Raw genomic sequence first — 20,768 nt, 5'->3', positions numbered from 1 at the left:
TTCTCGACTCGTGGCTGTGTCATGAGGAGGAGCTGGTGCCAGGCTGCGGGGCCTGTGGCGTGGGGATCAGAGCTCGAGCGGGACAAGTGTGCTGCCAAGTGTCATGGGTGTCACCCCGTCTCCGGCCACACCCCCTGGCCACGGGCAACGATGGGCGCACACACCTCCCCGGCTCCACGCCCGGCCCGGCCCCGCATCCCTTGTCCCTGCTCTGCAGCCTGGCCACCCCTCAAACACAGTGGCGTCCCACACGTTCTGTGGTCCGGTCACCCGTCCCTCTCCCCTACACCAAGCTCCTCGGCGTGTCTGCTCCTCTCACGGGGCTGTGTCTCCCCAGCACCAACCGCTGTGCCAGGCCCGCATCAGGTGCCCAGTAACTGTTTCTCACAGAAACAACTGGAGGCCGTGCCTTCAGCCGGCAGGGTCCTTCCCACCACTTACACGCCTGTGCCGTCCTACTCGCCGTTCCCACTAGTTAGTTCGAATGCCCCCTTTGCCCGGGAGCCAATGCAGGACTGGAGCTGTGCCCGTGGCTACTCCTGCTCTGGGTTCCCCCCCACACTCCCCTGCCAGCCGTAAACTCCTGGTGAGCAAGGTCTGTATCCTGCCCGCGACTGCATCCCGCCACCCTGAGCCTTCCCCAGAGTGGCCGGCTAACAAGCGCCCCAGTGGGAAAGAAGGTGCTGGAAGAGGTCAGCCATCTCTGGGATGGTACGCTCGGACAGCATGACTGGAAGATCTGTCAAGCTTGCTGGGAACCCAACGTTCAAGCGAACACACAGCCCCCTCGAGCCGCCCTGTCATGCAGGCACAATCAGAGGACCCCCTGAGAGGCACTTAAAAACGAATCCCCCCGCTCTGCTCTAGCCGTGTGCTCTCCCTCCGTGCCCCACAGGACCCAGGGCCCAGGAAGGGACACTCAGAGATCCACGATTTTTAAAAAACACAGAAATAAGAACAGTGAGATCCCACGCCTTCCCACTACCGACAAAGTTCCAATTATTTTTTCTAATGTTATATAATCAGTCTTGATGGGATGCTGACAAATGGCTACTGGAGTAAAATCTGTACAATCTTCTGAAAAACAACCTGCCTTTGATACATGAAGAATCTTGAAAGTGTGTTTACTCTTACCAAAAATACAATTCCACAATATACATGTTCCTCAAAACTGCTATCTAGAACAGTAAGCTAGGAAGGAACTGTAAAAATAAATTCTCGTACATCCACAGGATGGAATACCATGGAACCATTAAAAATCAGGTTCTTCAAGGGCATTTGACATTTGCAGGTGGGAGACAATGCTCATCATCACTTACCCGGCATTTACCACTCCACAGTGGGCGCAGTTACCCCGGGATTTTTCACACGAAACAATAACACATCTACCGGGTTGGGCCCAATCTAAGCCCTGTTACAAAATTTAAAAAAAAAAAAAAGGCACAAAGGTGACAGGCCCCGGGGATCTGATCAAGCCTGGGGCGAATCAGAGTCACTAGTGCCCTGCAGTTCTGAGCTGAATCGGGCACTCCGAAGTCACCGGAAGCCCTCTAGGTGGCACCAGGAAAGGAACGTACAAAAGCAGGTGGGGAAACTCAAATGCCCCAGGGTGGCCTTCCCTCCCTCCAACCCCGACCTCCCCAAGGGGCCCTGCAACAAGGTATCTCTCCTGTGTGTGTCCACATCCTTCTCTCCAGAGGATTGCTAGAAAGGCTCTAACCCAGTTCCAGGAGCTTCGGGCACCAGGTGGCAGGCATCTGTAGAGGCTGCCGTCCCACGGTGCCCAGGCCACCCTCCCAGGCTGGAGTGGGGTGGGCCCTCGGCTCTCTGCCCTGCCTGGGATGGAGGTCTGAGTCAGCCGGTGGACGAGTTGCTGGAAGAGCAGCTTGCCCTTTCTCCTGAAGGCCCCTGATCGCCCGAAGCCACCTGTCAGCTCTGGATTTGTGGTCTGGCAAAACCACATGTGCTGGAAAGCCTATTTAAAAAACGTACTGGGGAGCCTGGGTGGCTCAGTTGGTTAAGCAACTGACTTCGGCTCAGGTCATGATCCTGGAGTCCCGGGATGGAGTCCCGCATCAGGCTCCCTGCTCAGCAGGGAGTCTGCTTCTCCCTCTGACTCCCTCCTCTCGTGCTTTCTCTCTCATTCTCTCTCTCAAATAAATAAATAAATAAATAAGTCTTTAAAAAAAATAAATAAAAAACGTATTGTATGCTACCAAAACTTACTAGAGGCAAATATACTAAAACTGAAACAGTAATTGCTTCGATTGGTGGGATTATGGATTTCTTATTTTATTCTTTACATTCTCTGTGTCATTTGCATTACCGGAGAAAAAAAGATATTTAGAGAGGCCAACTGATTAGTTCTGACCGACTGCTTCCTTCATTTTGCATTCCCCATAGCCACAGAGAGCCGAGAGGGTCTGGCCTGGGGCCTGGGAGAGGCCTGTGCTCTGGATGCACCATCCAGCTACCACTCGTCAGCTAAACAACGGATGGTCCCGAAGGAGCCCAGCGGCCGTGTCACCCAGTGACAAGAACCCGGACCAGCCTCCTCCCCCATCCTGCAAGCTCAACCTACTCTCTCCCTCGGAAGTCAAACACCTGCCCGTGGTGAATGAAGTGGCCAATCCCAGTAAGGGTGATGAGTGTGGGGGCCCAACCAACTTGCCGGACAGCAGGTGACCCCTTGGGAAACCCTGGACCTAATATCTCTGACACATCACTTCCCCAGCTTCTTTTTCTCACCTATAAAGTGTGCATTAGAGGTTTCAAGAATTTTTTAAGCATTGAAATCTCTTTTAAAAAATAAACCCAAATGCAATAAAATCAGAGGTGCTCTGGCTGAAGGAAGGGGATGGAGGAAGAGGCAGAACCCTGCTTTCTTGTCCTCCCCAGCAGAAGCCCCTGACATCCTCCCAAGGAACTAAGACGGTATGGAAGTCTCAGGACCAGATGATCTCTCAGGTCCCCTTGGGCACACAATCGCTCCTTAATTCTTCAGTTCTCTGAGGCAAGCTTACCGGTCCACAGCGATGACCCCGAGTGTGAGCATGCTGGCCGAGCTGATCAGCAGGTACAGAAGGGCCGAGAAGTTGCACCAGACCACGCCAAAGATCCATTCCCTCCGAATGGAGCTGGTCGCCACAAAAGGCAGCACCAGCACGGACAGCAGGAAGTTGGAGAGCGTGAGGCTGAAGACGAACTTGTTGCTGAGGGTGAGGAGGTAGGACTTCTTGTACAAGGTGACCACGATGACCAGGTTGCCCAGGCAGACAAAAATGGTGATGATAATGATGGTGATGAAGTCGGTGATGACGGCGCCCCCTTCACCACCCTCCTGGTCCGTGAGGTTGCTCAGCTCCTTCCTGTGGCCGAGGGAGGAGTTGAGGCTCATGGTCAGGGCACCTCGGCGTGCGGTGGGCAGAGCATGCCGGACCACTGGAAAAAGAAGGTAGGACCAAGCGGGCAGGGGAACACTCGTCAAATCCCATCATATGCACTTGACACGAGAGCAGCAAGAGACCCCGGTTCTCCCGTCAGTCCTGAGACCCTTAGCCAGTCTTCCCCACTCAAGCTCCACCACAGAGGCCTGTTTTCTACAACCAACTTTGTGTATGACTCCCTGGGTCTCCTTGAACGTGTTCCTCCAATCTAATCCAACCTGTTCACATGCCCCGAAACCTATGATGTACTGAAGGAGAGCTGAGTCTTGGGCCCCGCCCCAGAGATGCTGGTCCCAGAAATCAGAGGTCCAGACAAGGAACCTGCACTTTAAACAAGCAGGGGAGAGGTGGGCTGGGCTGCTTTGGGGCCCCTGCAATTCAGGGAGGTCCCCGGACGCGCAGCGGCAGCAGCACCTGGAGCCACAGAGATGGAGAAGTTCAAGCACACGGCTGACCTCCTGGCCCAGAACCTGCATTTTCATCCCATCCCCAGTTGATTCGTGTGCCCATTAAAGTTCAACAATGAGCTTATCATCGGAACTTTCTGAGGTCCCTGAGCAACAAGTTCAATTCATACTGAGGCAACATCGCTGCTCTTGTCAGCCATGTGGAAGGCAGGCAAGGACCCGAGCACCGAGTATAAATAGGTACGAGCAGGCACAGTCTGAGGTCTTGGCCCACAGACACCACTCTCTGCAAGGTGCAGTCCCTGCTTTCAGGACACTGGCTCGGGATCTTGGCTAAACCTGAAGGCTAACATCTTAACATTCAAGCCTGCAGAAGCATGTTTCTCCAAACATTTCATCTACTTTAAGCAGCCAAAACATCCCACAGACACTTCCCCCACCTGCTCTTGTTCCCAATAAACAGAAGACACCAGAAAGAAGGAAAGCTTTCCTTCCATGAGCCAAATGACAGGAACCCTGGTGCCTAAACTGTCCACACACAGCTGCAGAGCCTTCCCCGCCATCCCCCGGTTGACCTGACACCGCTGTCCAAACACCTTTGGCCACAAGGAGCTGGTGGGCTGAGGCAGCCCGTCCCCTTCCAGCAGTCCTGAGTGCTGGGTAGAAAGCTTCCCTTTTGAGTGAGCCTGTCTGCTGGCGGACTAAGGCCCGGTGGCTTGAGCAACATCGAATAATCCTAATCCCTCCTCCACTTGAGCCTTTAAATGCTTCACAAGTGACTTGCTTTCCCTTCTCCAGATTTAATCTCCCAAGTTCCTGAAATGACTTCCAGACTCTTCACTAATTCAGACTCCCTGGTTTGGACTTGTTCGCAGACAGCTATGACCCTCTTGATTTGTGGTCCCCAAAACTGAGTGTACCATTCCGGATGTGGGCTGGTAAGTGTGGAGCACAAGGGGGCAATTTTCTCCATCATCAGGATAATCTCCTCCTACTATTCACTCTAAGAACACATGTTCTTTCAGCAACCATATCATCCTGTTGGGCTTTTCTAACTGTGTGGTCAACTAAAACCCAAAGCTTATACAAATATGAATTTCAGTGAAGGCAGGAGTCCCCAATCTAAAACTTATGGCATTAATGTTTTTAAGCCTAAATACAACACATTATTTCTACTAAATTTTATTTTGTGCATTTTGGTCCATATTTCCAGGCTGCTGAAATATTCTGAATTTTTATTCAGTTATGCAATATCTTAGTTACTCCAGCTCTGTGCGATGAATATTCTTTATAGGTATGCCTTCTATGTCTAAGTCTTTGTAAGGTTATTTCTGGGTTTAGTCTTTATTTTGTGAGTTCTGAATTCTGAATTTTGTTAATTCTTGTAAGTAAACTATTGGGGCGCCTGGGTGGCTCAGTCAGTTAAGCGTCTGTTTTGGCTCAGGTCATGATCCCAGAGTCCTGGGATCAAGCCCTACATCAGCCCCTTCTCAACAGGGCAGTCTGCTTCTCCCTCTCCCTCTCTCTGCTCCTGCTCTCTCTCACTCTCTCTTTCTCTCAAGTAAATAAAAAAAATCTTAAAAAAAAACTCTTATAAGTAAATTATTAATTGGTGTCTCAAAACAAAGGTCCTACATGAGCATATTATTAACTGCGCAAGTGGTAACATGGTGGTAAAGAAAACAGACTTTGAGTCATTAGACAAATGACAAAATGGGAGAAAATATTTACAATTTATGTCTCAGAGGAAGGACTAATCATTCTAATTTATTAAGTAATTCCAAAAAAAAAATAGAAAAGATGAGAAAGCAGAAAAGTGAGCAAAAGATATAAACAGAAAAAAAAATGTAGGTATCCGAGGACATCAATGACATCGATGTTAACTAAACTTATTGTGGTCATTTCGCAGTATACACATCCGTCCAATCATTATGTTGTACCCCTTAAACTTACATGATGTTATGTGTCAGTTTAGATCCCAATAAAACCAGGCACAAAAAGACATAAACAGTTCACAGAACCAGATATACCAATTGTACTTAAACATACGAAAAGATACCCAATGTCAGGGAAAGTAAGAGAAATTCCCACAAAACTACATGAGATACCATTTCCTCCCCCTTCAGGCCACTAAAAACTCAAGCATGGCATCACTCTCTGTTGGTGAGGCCATGGGGAAACGGGCATTCTCCACACTCACTCACACTCCGCATGTGAATGCAAAAGGGAAGAGCCCTGTGGTGGGAGGTTTGGCAATATCTAACAAAGCTCCATGTGCATGTACCCTTTGACCCAGCAATTCTACTTCTAGGTAACTGCCTGAAGATGTAAGTTCATAATATAAAATAACAGATGCACAAAGTTATTCCGTTCATTAAGGCACTAGTGGTAAAAAAAAAAAAGTGGAAAAACATGAGAGAGGGAAAATAAAATGTGCATATTCATCTGCATATAAATATGTACAAATACATGTTTACTTATGCAAAAAGAATAGGAAAGATAACCAGAAATCAAGATATTGATAGAAGTAAAATTTCTCTAAGTATTTTTTTACAGTTTTGATTTTTGAACCATGTGAATATTTTATACACTAAAAAATTTTAAATACAAATGGATGCAAAAGGTAAACAAAATTATTGCAAACAGAAAAAACAAGCCTAACTGTATGTTAGATTGATAACATAACCATAGGGAGAAAAAAGTTGTATCAAGTAGCTTTTAAAATACAGTATTTTGACTGCAAATCGTTAATGGTATATATTCTACGAATACTAAGTAAACTACTAAGTTTACTTAGTAGGCTTGATGTTGTTAATGGTGTTGTAATTTTACAACTATTTTGAATGTAGAGCAAGTGAGTCTACATGTTTATGGAGAAAGGAGGCACAGATTACAGAACAGGGAAAGGAAAGGAAGGACCCCATGGTGTCAGGTTGGCTACTGGAGGTATCAGTGTGAACTCCCTATTCAAATATACAAAATCAGATCCAAGGAAATTCCCCGGAATACAGTCAGAAAGATTAAGAAAGTGAAACTATAGAATAAAAGGCAAATGAGAGAATGAATAGCAAGTGCTTTATTACTCAAGCAAAGCAGAGTGTTTTTCACTTATTAAGGGAATCACATCTGGCAAGATGGTGGACTCAGCCGATATGAACATCTTTCCCGCTCCAAATTCATTGAAATGCTGGGTTAAATATGACCCAAGGTTTTAAAAAGAAAAAAAAGAAAGAAAGAAAAAGAAAAACCAAGAAAGAGAAATCCATAGGTACCAGAAACAAAATTCAAAGCCAGAGTTATAATCCCACACCTGTGGCCAGAAGAGTATCAGACCTAGTTCAAGACCCCTAGGGCTGAGGTTTTTTATGTGGGAGGGTGACTCTGAGCTCCACAGGCAGAGAACTGGAACCAATACCCTGCATAAACAGTGGGTTCTAGAAGGGCATCCCCCCTCCATGAAAAAGGGATTAGAAAAATTCCTCCCACTGGCAAAGGGAAGCGGCAAAAACACAGTCATTTACCCGAGGCTCTGGGTGGAGCATGAAACACTTTCTTCCGTGAGAAATCAAACATTATGTGCCATCCTGATGCAGGTACCAAATCCATGCATTCTGCATGGGGCAGAAATCCAAACTAATAAATCCATGTAAAAATTAATGCTGACCAAAGTTAAGCATAAGATGGCTCTGTAGTGAATTTCCACATTCAAAAAACAAACACTCGATGAAAGTGAGTGCACAGCATTCACAAGGAGGGAGAGTCAACAAAACAAAAAGCAGAACTGACATTCCAAGAACTTAAATTAATAGAAAAAGATGAATAAGACTGTAAAACAAGAACCATAATGAAAGAACAGGACGTCATGAAAAAATGGTAAGCAACTGTGGAAAAGAATCAAATAGATATTCTAGACATTAAAATTTTCGTTGTCAAAATTAAAAACTCAGTGGTTATGCTGAATGACAGATTTAGCTAAAGAGAAAGATGGTAAACTGGAAGACAGCTCTGAGGAAATGACTCAAAATGTAATTAAAAAGATTAAACTGAAAATATGAAAAGCCAAGATTCATAGAGGACATGATAAGGAGATCCAACATAAGTTCAACAGAAGGGCAGCAAGAGATTAAAGAGAATGTGGGTAGCAGACGCTGCTTGGGGCCTACCCAACTACCACTCTGGGTTTTCTTATTGGCAGAGTTCTGACTTTGTTTTGGTGTAATCCTCCAGTGACTCAAAGAAGGCTGATCCTCCCTACTTCTGGAAGCTAGATCCTGGTTGGTCTAAAGTAATCATTGTGTCCCTTCTCCTGGCAAAGTAGCTGGGAGAAGTCTGGGGTTGGTGGGGGTGGAAATGGGGATATCTGCGGAAAGTTGCTCTGATCTCACAAAGACACTAGGAAGAGAAATCTCTTCCGAGGGCCCTAACGGCGAAGAAAGCACAGAGCTGTGGCAGCCATCTTGGGATCTTTAGAGGTGCTCAGGCAGCATGGTGAGCATGGCAAAGAATGGTCGGTCCTCGGGCTGTTGAATTAGCAAACCTTCAAGTCACTTCATCCTGGCTTCTTGTTATGTGAAATACATTTCTTAAAATGATTTTTAGATCTATTTTCAGTTAAGTTTCTGTTACTTAAGTCCAAAGCATCCAACTTGCATTAGGTTGGACCTACACTGTCCACATCAAGGTTGACACAGTTCTTAAAGGGAGGACTGAACATTTTCTAGAATTACAGAAACACACGAGTCCTCAGAATGAAAGGGCATATTGAGTTCTAAGAGTAAATCAGAAAAAGTCTGGGACACCTGGGTAGCTCAGCTGGTTAAGCAGCTGCCTTCGGCCCAGGTCATGATCCCAGAGTCCTGGGATCAAGTCCCGCATCAGGCTCCTTGCTCAGCAGGGAGTCTGCTTCTCCCTCTCCCTCTGCTGCTCCCCCTGCTTATGCTCTCTCTCTCTCTCACTCTGACAAATAAATAAAATCTTTAAAAATAAAAAATAAGAAGTCTGCATCAAGGCATATCACAATGAAAAATGACAAACACTGAGATACAGAGAAACTAGTAAATGCAAGTTTTCTGATTAAGAAGTAAAAATTAGATAAACAGCAGACTCTTCTTTTGAAGAAAACAGAAAATAGAAGCCAGAAAACCATGGAATGATCTCCTCAAAGTGCTGAGGAAAAGAACTCTTGCCCTAACGTTGTAGAACATCATTCAAGAGAAGACACAATATACTTCTGAGGCAAACAAAATCTGAATGTTCACTAACTGTAAACTGACTGAAAGATCCACTTAAAGACACAGCCCATCAAAGAATCCAAAATCCCAGAAATAAGTAGGGTGCAAGAATCAATTGTTAGAAAAGAAACTGGCAAATATATGGATAAATCTAAATAACCACTGCATAAAAATGAAATTTAAAAAGTTAAACATCAACCATAAATTTTATAAAAAGAGCTAATTTGGGACGCTCCAACAGGGTGAAATTAAAGTACTAAGCAAAGTGGAAGCTCTTAAAGGTCCGGTGAGAGTAGGAAGCGTCCAGGTTAGTATGTACTCAGGGCAGGAACTTTGGTTAGGACTGCTTCCCCAGCAGTTGGACAAGCCTGCACACAGTAGGTATGCTCAGTAATTATCTGTAGATGAATGATGAGCTTTCAAAATTCTGTCACTGTTAAATAGGAGTGTTAACAATGTAAAAGAATAAAAATAGGATGCAAAACTTCCAATCCAAAAGACAGGGAAAGGGGCTCCGGGGTGGCTCAGTTGGTTAAGCGTCTGCCTTCAGCTGAGGCCAGGATCTCAGGGTCCTGGGATCGAGCCCCACCTTGGGCTCCCTGCTCAGCGGGGAGCCTGCTTCTCCCTCTCCCCCCGCTCATGCTCTCTCTCAAATAATCTTTAAAAAACAAAACAAAACAACAAACAGAAGACGGGAAAAAAAATTAAGAAAGCACTACTGGTGTATGTACTCTCCAGTGGCCCTACAGCAGGCACGCTCGTGAGCTGGAGGACAGAAAACCCAGGGCTGCCTGCTGAGCCTCAGATCCTCTGGCCCAACCTTACCCAGGAGGCAGAGGGGGGCGTGGGGGCCAAACAGCCGCCCAACCAGGGAATTCCAAAATCCTGGCCTCTGCCAGGAGGCCTACAGCGGGGAGGCACAAGCCCCAGCAAATCTCCCAGGGGTGTACCTTTAAAGAATAAGAGAGAGGGCTCAGATTGCCCCAGCCAGCGAAGGCATCCTGGCAGGCAGCCGGCTTCCCCAGGCCCGACAAGCCCGGACCCATTGCATGGGAACAAATTCACGTGTGACTCACATCACCACCTGAGGGCCAGGTCGGCCTCCAGACACAAAGGTGGTTCAGAACTCCCACACTCGCTACGTCCTGCCTTGTGCTGCAACTCTGAGAAACAACACAAGTATCCCCTGAGGTGGGTTTTTTTTTTTTTAAATTTTACTTATCTATTTACTTGTGAGAGAGAGAGTGCGCAGGGGGATGGAGGGCAGAGGGAGATGGAGAGAAAGAATCTCCAGCAGACTCCCTTCTGCGTGTGGAGCCCAATGCGGGGCTTGATCTCACAACCCTGAGATCATGACCTAAGCTGAAACCAAGAGTCGGATGCTTAACCGACTGAGCCACCCCGGCGCCCTGTCTGAGGTTTTAATAAACGTATCAGAAGTTATCCCTGACAGGTCACTGGGGAAGGCTGAACGTTCCCTCCTCCTCCTGCCGTGGCTCTGTGTAGCATGGACACACGTCGTTCAGAGCTGCCTGGGCCCTCCTGGCCATTCCCAGAGACCACGAACAGTCTGCTGGGTTAGCCTGCTGGCAAAGGCTTCAAGTCATTCAAAGCCAAATCGTGATACTCAAGTAAGGGATCAGTATCATTCTGGGTTAAAAAACAAGGCAACGTTCTAGAATATTGAGACAGGTATCTACTATGTTTTATAAACCCATCTGCGTGGTAATTTCCAAGTAATTCTGGAAGTAATCTTGATCTGCAAAAATAGAATTACTACAATTTAAGGGTAGATTACCTCTCTTGTTTAATTGTGCAGATTTGGATATTTATGGTCTCACCTCCTGTTTCAACCTAGAACTCTGATTTTCCTGAAGGTCAGACTAGCTACCACAGGCTGGTAGGCTGAGAGAATACGGGCCTGGGGGCGCAGCAGCGGGCTGTCTTTGGCACTGAGGAGAGCACTCACAGGCAAAGCTGAGGGAGTGATGGGGGGGGGAGGGGTAAGGGGAGAGAGAATGCAATGAATCCATCCACAAATGCTGGTCAAATAACCTGAGACTGAATCATCTTGTTCTCCTCGGGTACAGGAGCCAATATATTTTTGCCTTCGCCGAGGCTACCTAAGCTGGGTTTCTGTCACTTGCAACTTAAAGAATCCCAACTAATACTTGGAGACGCATGGTCTGCATACAAAATGTCAAGACCCCACTTTTTTGGACGTTAGTACCAGACACCTTCCCTTCTTCAAGGTTAGGCCGACTCCTTAGGCACAGCTCCGCCTTCCTCAGCCTCCTTCTAAAAACTTTACTCTCTTCTTCTCGCTGCACACTCGTGGACTCTAGTACCATGGACCCCTCGTATGGCAGCACAGAGCAGCTTTTCACCCCCAGAATTCGGTCTCTTTGGGATCAGGAGATTCGTGTCCCGGTCTACAAGCCACTACAAAGAAAAGGAGGCCCCCCCAATGCCCCTCAGAAGTAAGACCATCAAAGGGTCCCCCCGAGAGCCTACAGACACAGGCCCAGGCTCAGGTGGCCGCTGGAGGCTGTGTTGGTCGGAAGGAGGCAGTTCTTCAGGCAGCTCTCTAACCAGGGACCACTGGACATGCCAGGACACACCTGTCCTCTCCTGAAGTCTTCTCTAGAAAAACAGATTCTTTGGGCATAAGGTTCTCTTCTGACATTCTTAAATATACCTGAGGGGAGTGGTTCACTTTCTCTGCTGCGGCACCCACCTTTATGAGGAGCCTGGAAGCTGGGACCACCAGAGGCCCTCTGCTAGAGAAATTAAATGCCCATCAAACGCCAGGCAGGCACAGAAGATACTCAAATAAGCCAGGTGAGGTCACGGTAGCCCTGTTCTAGCAATTCTCTCAGGGGTTCTTCATCTCGGCACCCCCAAGCGCTTTATGCACGTCAGTCACCGGCTGGAGGGGAAGGGGTGGAGTTGAAAGAAGGTTCTAATAACTACCTTGCTCTGCACTAAGGGAACTGAGATCGACGGTAAGCCCCCACCCCCTCCTACTACAAACCAGACCACACACCTTGTTGAGAGCCAGAGAGAGATCACAAGATCCCTGGGTGTCCCTCCCCATACTCCTGCCATCCTTCCTGGGCACTGTGATCGCTGTCCCAAAAATTGGAGATGCAACAGGCTGGCCTCTGCAACCCCAGACGGAGGCCCAGCCAGCCAGCCCAGAGTCTGGCCCCATGTGCAGTGCACTCTGCTCTTGCCCTGACAAGGCCACCACAAACCTAGGAATGTCCTAGTCCCAAGCCTCTCACTTCACATGTAGAGCAGGTCTGAGCTCCGGTCTGCTTGGGAAAATGCACTGCAGAAGGAAAAAAAGCTGCAGTCGGAACTGCAGACTGCCTTAAGTCCCTGATGGAGTTCTTGGTGGGCCAGTGGCAGAGACCTGGCTTTGGTCCCCTCTGCACGGACATTATCCACCTGAGTACCTCACTGCGCTTCACAACATCCTTCAGTAGAGACTAGAAGGCTGGAGGCGGGGGCTCTTCACGGACTGTGACCCTGTCCACAGAGGTCAACCGTGAGTCTGCCTGATGTCTTCCCCAAACCAAGCCCTTGCTCCTCAGCATAGACACTTCCCAAGGCTTGGTCCTTGATCCATCCCTTTCTCCCTACACTCTTGAGAATCTCATCCATTTCCAGAGTGTTACTTATTTTTAACTAACAATAAACAGTATTTGCAAAACACCGTGCAACATACAATGTGTCCTGACATGCATCATCTCATTAGATCATCTGAGTAACTCTGAGAGGTAGGAATTAGGCTTCTCCCCATTTTAGAGAGGCAGCCTAACACATGGTTAAGAGCATGAACCCTGGAACGAGAGAGCCTGGGTTCAAATCCCAGCTCCACTACTTACTGGCTCTGTGACCTTGACGTGTTCCCTAAACTCTCTGGGCATGAGCTTTCCCTTCTGTAAAATGGGGACAATACTCTTACGCAGAGTTGGTGGGAGAAATCAATGCGTTAATATTTGTACAGTGCTTTAGAATAGTGTTTGGAACCATGTAAGTGTTTGTTAAATAAGTAAAATGGGGAAACTGAGGCTCAGACAGGTTAAGTGCCTAGTTTGCGAGAACAGGCAGGAGCAGCTATACAACTTGGCCTGATGGCCGTGAGGCTACCATCTGTCTTCAACTCATCCATTCACCACAGAAGATGCAGCATGGTGTGGCCTCACCTACACACCCGATTTCTCACCCACCAACCCCTTCAACAGGCCCTCTGCTCCAGCCAACTGTGCTATGTGCTTCCATTTTCCAATTTACTTTTGCTTCAACCCATCCTCCTCTCAGAATACTCTCCCTGTTTATAGAATGGCTGAATAAAGATTTACTGAGTCTAAAATATGTTACTGATCTATTGGTCTAATTAATGACTTTATTGAAAGAGGGAAAGAAACAAACAAATGGGGGAGCAGGGAGACTGAAGCCTAAGAAACAAACAAAAAATATACCAAGTCATGACACAGAATCTGGCAATGATTTCTTGGACAGGACACCAAGGGCACAGGCAAAAAAAAGAAAAAAACAGACAAACTGGACTTCGTGAAGATTTTAAGAATCCGTACATCCAAAGGTACTATCCACAGAATATAAAAGCAACCCACGGAATGGGAGAAAATGTTTGCAAATCATATGTCTGATTAGGGATTACTATTTAGAATATATTAAGAACTCCTAAAATTCAAGACTAACCTAAAAAAAACCTGCATCCAAAAAAGAGATGTAAATGGCCAGCAGGTACATGAAAAGATGCTTAACATCACTGAGAACTAAGAAAAGCAAATAAAACTACAAAGAGATATCATCTCATACCCATTAGAATGGCTGCTACAAGAAAAAAACAAAACAAAACAAAACAGAAAACAACAGTGTTGGTGAGGATGTGCAGAAATAGAGCCCTTCTGCACTGTTGGTGGGAATGTACTGACAAAGCTGCTGTGGAAAACAGCATGAAGCTTTCTCAAAAAATCAAATATTGAATTACCATACAACCCAGCAGTTCCACTTCTGGTTATAAACCCAAAAAATGAAAAGCAGGGTCTCGAAGAAATACTTGTACACCCATGTTCCCAGCAGCATTATTCACACTAGCGAAAATGTGGAAGCAACCCACGTGTCCACTGAGTGATGAATGGATACGCAAAATACAGTACACCCACACGATGCAGCCCTGGAGGCTGTGATGTGGGCTCCAACACGGATGCACCCGGGGGACACTACGCGGAGTGGAATAAGTCAGTCACAGAATGACAAACACTGGATGATTCCACTGACACGAGGTGCTCAGAGTAGTCAAAATTCTAGAGATAGAATGGAGAACGGTGGGCACCAGGAGCTGAGGGTGAGAGGGAGGGAGGGGCTGGTTAATGGGTTCAGTTTTACCGGATGAGGAGAGTTCTGGAGAGAGATGGCGGCAATGGTTGCAAAATGTGAATGGAGTCAATACCACTGACTTGTGCACTTAACTACAGCTAAGATGGCAAGTTTCATGTTAAATTAAAAAAAAAAAAGCTGAAAAACTCATTTATCAGGGTTCCTTCTCTTGAACGCCTCTCCCCACAGGCTTTGGAGTCACCAAGTGAAGGCAGTAGCTATCTTCCCCCACGGGCGGCATCTGGAGTACCCCACCCCCCCGCCACCAGCTCCAGCGGACGGAGCGGCCTGGACGAGTGCTCACCAGATCCTCGTCCAGCACGGGCTCTCAGGCTGAGCACACGACGTGAAACCATAAGTCACGCGGCACCCTCCCCAGAGGCCACAGTCAAACACAACTCAGCCCTCTGTTCCTCAAACCGCTCCGTTGCAGTGTTTGTCATGCGTGTTGGGAGGATGTGAGGAACACTCCGTACTAAGCCAGCTGGACTCGGAGCCATGCACTGTCCGCTGAATTTTTTTAAAGGGCCCCTGGCCTCGTCCCAGGCCGCCCCCAGCAACAGCAAAGGCCGCCAGCATCCCCCTGGTATTTTCCGGTCCACGAGGGCCAGGCCATTTCAGCCCCCAGAAAGTCCACAGTCCACCAGCTGCAGTCGTTGAGCAAGACAGCTCTCCAGGGGAGAGTCCTAGGTCCCCAGGGAAAAGCGCTTTAGGAAAAGGCAGGGCAAGCAGCATGGGCTGACTGCAGCTCTCCGGGGGAGCTTTAGCACCCTGAAGGTCCAGCCAGACCGGACTAGAGGGATTACGCTTCCAGCTGCACACAAGGCAGTGATCTCCCCTTTGCCAGGCCACTGGACACCCCAGCCTGGACCACATGACCACCCTGGGTGGAAGAAGAGCAGGAACACCAGCTCTTCCAGAGCAGGCATGGAAAAGCCTCCACCACGCAGGCCTGCGGCCATCCTGCCTGGAACCGGGATCCCAGTAGGCAAGGCTGGGTCAGACCAGGTCAGAACGGCCCCGGGCTGTTCCAAATTCCCTGCCGCTGCTGCCAGACGTGGGGGTGGTGGACCAAGGGTCTGGTCAGGATCCCCTACTCAGGCAGACAGAAAGAAGCCAATGCCACTCCCCAGAGCTCCCAACTCAAACGTCCAAGTGGCTACTCAACATCTCCAGTTGGATGTCACAAGCATGGCAAGCCTGGCATGTCCGCAACCAGACTTCAACTCTCTCAGATCTGCCCTTTCCACATTCTTCTTCATCTCACATTATGGTTCCCCCATCCTCCCAGTGGCTCAGACCCTAAGCTGGGGAGTCACTCCTGAGTCCTCACTTCGTCTCACAGCTCCTCTCTGGTTCATCAGCAAATCTATGGGCTCTAATTTGGACAAGTTTCTAGAATTCAACTATGTTTAACTATCTCTGCTACCGTTACTCTTTTCCAGGCTACATTGTATCTTCTCTGGATTATTAAAACACCTTCCTCACTAGCCTACCTGCATCTACCACTGCCCCCATCCTCAACGCAGCAACCACAATGAGCCGGTTCAAACAGAGGTCAAAACAAATGAACAAGTCACTGCTTTAATCATAACCCCAAAAGGATTCCTGTATCACTCAGAATAAGCCCTGCAGTTTCCCACATGATCTAGCTCTCCATTACTGCTCCAACCTCATCATAAAAATTGCTTTTTACACCCACTCCAACCACACTGGCTTCCTCACTATTTCACAGATACATCAAGCATGCACCCACCTCAGGGCCTTTGCACTTGCTGTTTCCTATGCCCGGAATGCCCTTACCCCAGATATCTTTGGAGGCTGCTCTCCCACTTCCTTTAGGTTTTAACTTAAACCACCTTTTTGGCAAGGCCCTCCCAGCCCACACTACCTTTTATACTCCTCTCCAAGACTTCATGGCTCCACTCCCTTCCTTTTCGTATAATACCCAGTTATTCTTAGTGCAGATACGTGTACTTATCTTATTAATGCCTTTCTCTCCTGAAAGACTGTATGCTTCACGAGTGCAAGGAATTCTGCTCTGCAAATTTCTTTGCCAGCCCCTAGAACAGCGACTGACAAATAACAGGTACCCAATAGATGTGATAAATGATTGACTACATGAATGAACCATGGGACCCTGGGCATCCTGGCACACTAGGTGGTTTTTGCTCTGCAAACATAGCAGACGCTCTTCACCATCCAGTCATTATCCCTTTCCCCTCTCAAAAGAACTCTGGCTAGACACAGGGCACTAAATATACCTACAAAAAGCAGACTCACTGTACAGACCTTGGGCAGCCGTCAGACCCAGTTCCAGTCAACAGAAGTCTACAACGTGACGAAGGCTATCCATTTTCTGATAAAGGCGGACACACTCAGCTATGGCTTCTGCCCTTTTCCCTTTCCCCTCTCTCCTGGCTGGAACTCAAACCCAAGCTTCCAAATGAGGCAGCCACCTTTTGACCAGGTAGCTGGAACTGCCACGCAATCCGAGCAGGAAGACTAAAGCCCAAACCACATGTCGAACTGTGAAGCCGCTGTGCCCAGCCATGCTAGTCAACCCCTTTAGGGTTAAGTCCTTGTTGTACAGTGTCCCTTCCATGCTACGTAGAGCAAAGCTAACCTGATACACAGGGCAAAGGTGGGAGGACAGACGCAGAGGAAGGCGAACTGCGCTGTGGGGTCTTCATTCATCTATCCATCCTCCGCTCCCATCTACCCAGGCCCTCGGCCCCACAGTGAGCCTAACTCGCTCACCCTTTGCCATAACTACAGAATCAAAGACTCTAATCGTTAGGGAGAGAGGGTCTCCAGTAAGGACTTCTCTTCCAAAAATGCACTAAAACCCTGGGCTAGTCCTTGGAAATGTCTCATTCTGGATCGCTGACTTTTATGAATTGGTGGGGTTTTCCCACCTTAAAATATCAAAACTCTTTATTTTAAGCCTTTAAGCAAAATTATGAAAATCTACCATGTATTTCTCTATATTTTAAAACAAACCATACAAAACAATGATTTTTCACGATTCAAGGTCATTAAGTACCGAGATAAATGGAATTCTGACTTGGGAAAGACCTTAGAGATGAATTCTAAGGCACCTGCTTTCTTCTGGAAGCTCAGGGAAGACGGTGTGCTCGTCACAGTCACCGGGAGAGCGGATTTCCACCGCGGGGCTGCAAACAGGGATTCCCTCCAATCAGATCAGGGCGACAGTATATTTCTTTCACACCAAATGCGCCTTTATTTCCTTCTTATACTTTCTCTGCCATTTTTGTCAACTTTCAGCTTCCCCTTTTCCCTATACAAAGTACACTTACCTATAGTTTTCCTCGTGGAACTTTGTTAAAGGTCTTTTTTTAAAAATTTTATTAGGTTATGTTTGTCGCCATACAATACATCATTAGTTTTTGATGCAGTGACCCACGATTCGTTGTTTTCGTATAACACCCAGTGCTCCATGCAGTACGTGCCCTCCTTAATATCATCACCGGGCTAACCCTTCCCCCCTCCCTCCTCCCCTCTAATGTTTCTGAGTCTTTCATGGTTCATCTCTCCTTCCGATTTCCCCCCCTTCATTTTTCCCTTCCTTCTCCTAATGTCCTCCATGTTATTCCTTATGTTCCACAAATAAGTGAAACCAAATGATAATTGACTTTCTCTGCTTGACTTATTTCACTTAGCATAATCTCCTCCAGTCCCATCCATGTTGACGTAAAACTTAGGTATTCATCCTTTCTGATGGCTGAGTAATGTTCCATTGTATATATGGACCACATCTTCTTTATCCATTCGTCTGTTGAAGGGCATCTCGGCTCTTTCCAGTTTGGCTATTGCGGACATTGCTGCTATGAACATTGGGGTGCATGTGGCCCTTCTTTTCACTACATCTGTGTCTTTGGGGTAAATATCCAGCAGTGCAATTGCTGGGTCATAGGGTAGCTCTATGTAAAGCAAGGGAGCACATCAGTGCAAAGATCTCCAAGTACAGCCTCGGTCATATAAAGGTCATTTCCTCCTATACCTTTGGGGAGGGTTGATTTTCGACCTCTCAACACTCTGCCATGCAAGTGACATAGGAACTGTGGCATATTCTGGAAAAACAGGGACCCCTGAAACACCTCTGAGCTCAGCATCTAATTTTAGTATTTTTTAAGAAGTAAGAGGGAAACTGCTGAATCTAAAAGCAAGATCGTTGAGCCCCACTAGATTTTATACCACCAGGAAACTGGTATGTAAGTGCAGACAAGTATATACTGAAGGTCTAACACTACAATTTCCCCAAAGGCCAAGCCTAGAAAGTGCAAACTTCTCGAAGAGACTACAAGCACATTTGCAGACGATATCTGTGCAGGCCTGCATGAGAAGGCAGAGAGTGCTACTAGTTCTTGGCTATCTTGATTTCCTATATAAGCTGTCCTATCACACATCCTCGAAGTCACGCATTCCCAAACTGTGGGTGGCAGTTCACTGTCTGTAGACCAAACAAATGACATCTTGCCCACGTAGAAACTACTATTCTTCAAGAGTCTATAGATGCTATTGTGGTCAAACTAAAATTCACTTTTCACGTGGTTATTGATTCAAAGCAGCTTTTTGTAATTAAGCATTTTCTCCAGCTGAGGTGTTATTAAAAGGGGACATGCAGCCTGGGGAAAGCTTGGAGATCACTACCAGAAGCCATGCTAGGCCCCTGCCTTCCTTGTTGCCACTTATATAAATAACACCTACCTCAAGGTCCACCTTAACAGCAAAATGCTGAAGAAAACTTTCTGGAACATTCCACCCTCACAGTGAACTTTACTACCTCTTACTAGCTACAGTTTTCCCTTTACATTTCAGTTATTCTGTCAGACATGCATGTGTTAGCACAAGTTTTTATTTTAGGTGAGGATACTTACTCCTCCAGAAAACTTATTAATTCTTCCTCAGTTTCCCCTTTGAATTCCCAACAGCACTTTGCATGTGGGAGAAACTATTTTATATGCCCCCTACTCTTTAATATCTACGTCAATCTGATACTCAATATAAAAAATAGTTTTTGGAATCTTGACCAAACCTAGGTTTGAATTTCATATGACCTGTGTGTGTCTCCTAACATCTCTGAGCTTCAAATTCTCCATGAGGAAAGAGAGAGTGAAATTTACCTTCTTTATGTGATTGTCAAGAGGAATTTATGACCTAGCCATAGAAGCTAGGCAGTAAAAAGAAATAAAAGCCAGCCAAATTGCAAAGAAAAAAGTAAAACTGGGGGCGCCTGGGTGGCTCAGTCAGTTAAGCATCTGCCTTCAGCTCAGGTCATGACCCCAGGGCCCTGCGATCGAGCCCCTCATTGGGCTCCCTGCTCAGTGGGGAGTCTGCTTCTCCCTCTGCCTGCTGCTCCCCCGGCTTGTGTGCACTCTCTCTCTCTCCCTCTCTGTCAAATTAAAAAAAAAAAAAATCTTAAATAAAAGAACTAATGAATGAATTCAGTAAAGTCTCAGTATATAAAATTAATATATATAAATCAGTTGCATTTCCATTTCTACACACTAATAAGAGCTATCAAAAAGAGAAATTAAGGGGTGCCAGGGTAGCTCAGTCAGTTAGGTGTTTCACTCTTGATTTCGGCTCAGGTCATGGTCTCAGGGTCAGGAGATCAAGCCCCACATTGGGCTCCACACTGGGTGTCTAGCCTGCTTGGGATTCTCTCTCTCCCTCTTCCTCTGCCCCTCCTCCCTACCCCATTTGCACACTCTCTCTCTCTCTCTCAAAAAAAAGAGAGATTAAGAAAATAAACCCATTTATAATTGCATCAAAAATAATAAGATACCTAGTAATAAATTCAACCAAGGTGAAAGACCTGTACTCTGAAGACTATAAAACACTGATGAAAGAAACATCTTCAGATGACATAAATAAATGTAGAAATGTACCATGCTCATGGACTGGAAGAATTAATATTGTTAAAATGTCCATACCACCCAAAGCAATCTACAGATTCAATGCAATCCCCATCAAAATACTACCAAAATTTTTTTTCATTTTTCACAGAACTAGAAAAAAGAATCCTAAAATTTGTATGGGACCACAAAAGACCCCAAACAGCCAAAGAAATCTTGAGAAAGAAGAAAGCTGAAAGCATCACCCTCCCTGATTTCAAACTATACCACAAAGTACAATAATCAAAACAGTATGGCACTGGTATGAAAACAAACCACACAGATCAGTGAACAGAATAGAGAGCCCAGGGGAGCCTGGGTGGCTCAGTCAGTTAAGAATCCAACTCTTGA

At 46.7% G+C, this 20,768-nt stretch overlaps 1 protein-coding gene across 8 annotated transcripts in view; it reads right to left on the bottom strand.

Moving 5' to 3' along the window:
* Positions 1-20,768, bottom strand: part of GPR161 (G protein-coupled receptor 161) — a 61,236-nt gene that overhangs the window by 27,534 nt on the left and 12,934 nt on the right. For 6 of the 8 annotated variants that reach the window (XR_003523400.2, XR_003523401.2, XR_004819390.1 and 3 more), the window contains exon 3: positions 3,024-3,441. The exons of the other annotated variants lie outside the window; for them this stretch is intronic. Coding sequence is in view for 3 of the 6 variants with exons in the window: in XM_027613852.2 (XP_027469653.2) it covers positions 3,024-3,441 (418 nt within the window). In the remaining 3 variants the exon portion in view is untranslated. The remainder of the gene's footprint in view (positions 1-3,023; positions 3,442-20,768) is intronic. 8 annotated transcript variants of the gene reach the window in all.

Source organism: Zalophus californianus, chromosome 10, assembly GCF_009762305.2.
Source record: "Zalophus californianus isolate mZalCal1 chromosome 10, mZalCal1.pri.v2, whole genome shotgun sequence".
Classification (NCBI taxonomy): domain Eukaryota; kingdom Metazoa; phylum Chordata; class Mammalia; order Carnivora; family Otariidae; genus Zalophus; species Zalophus californianus.
This window is presented reverse-complemented; position numbering and strand designations above follow the sequence as displayed.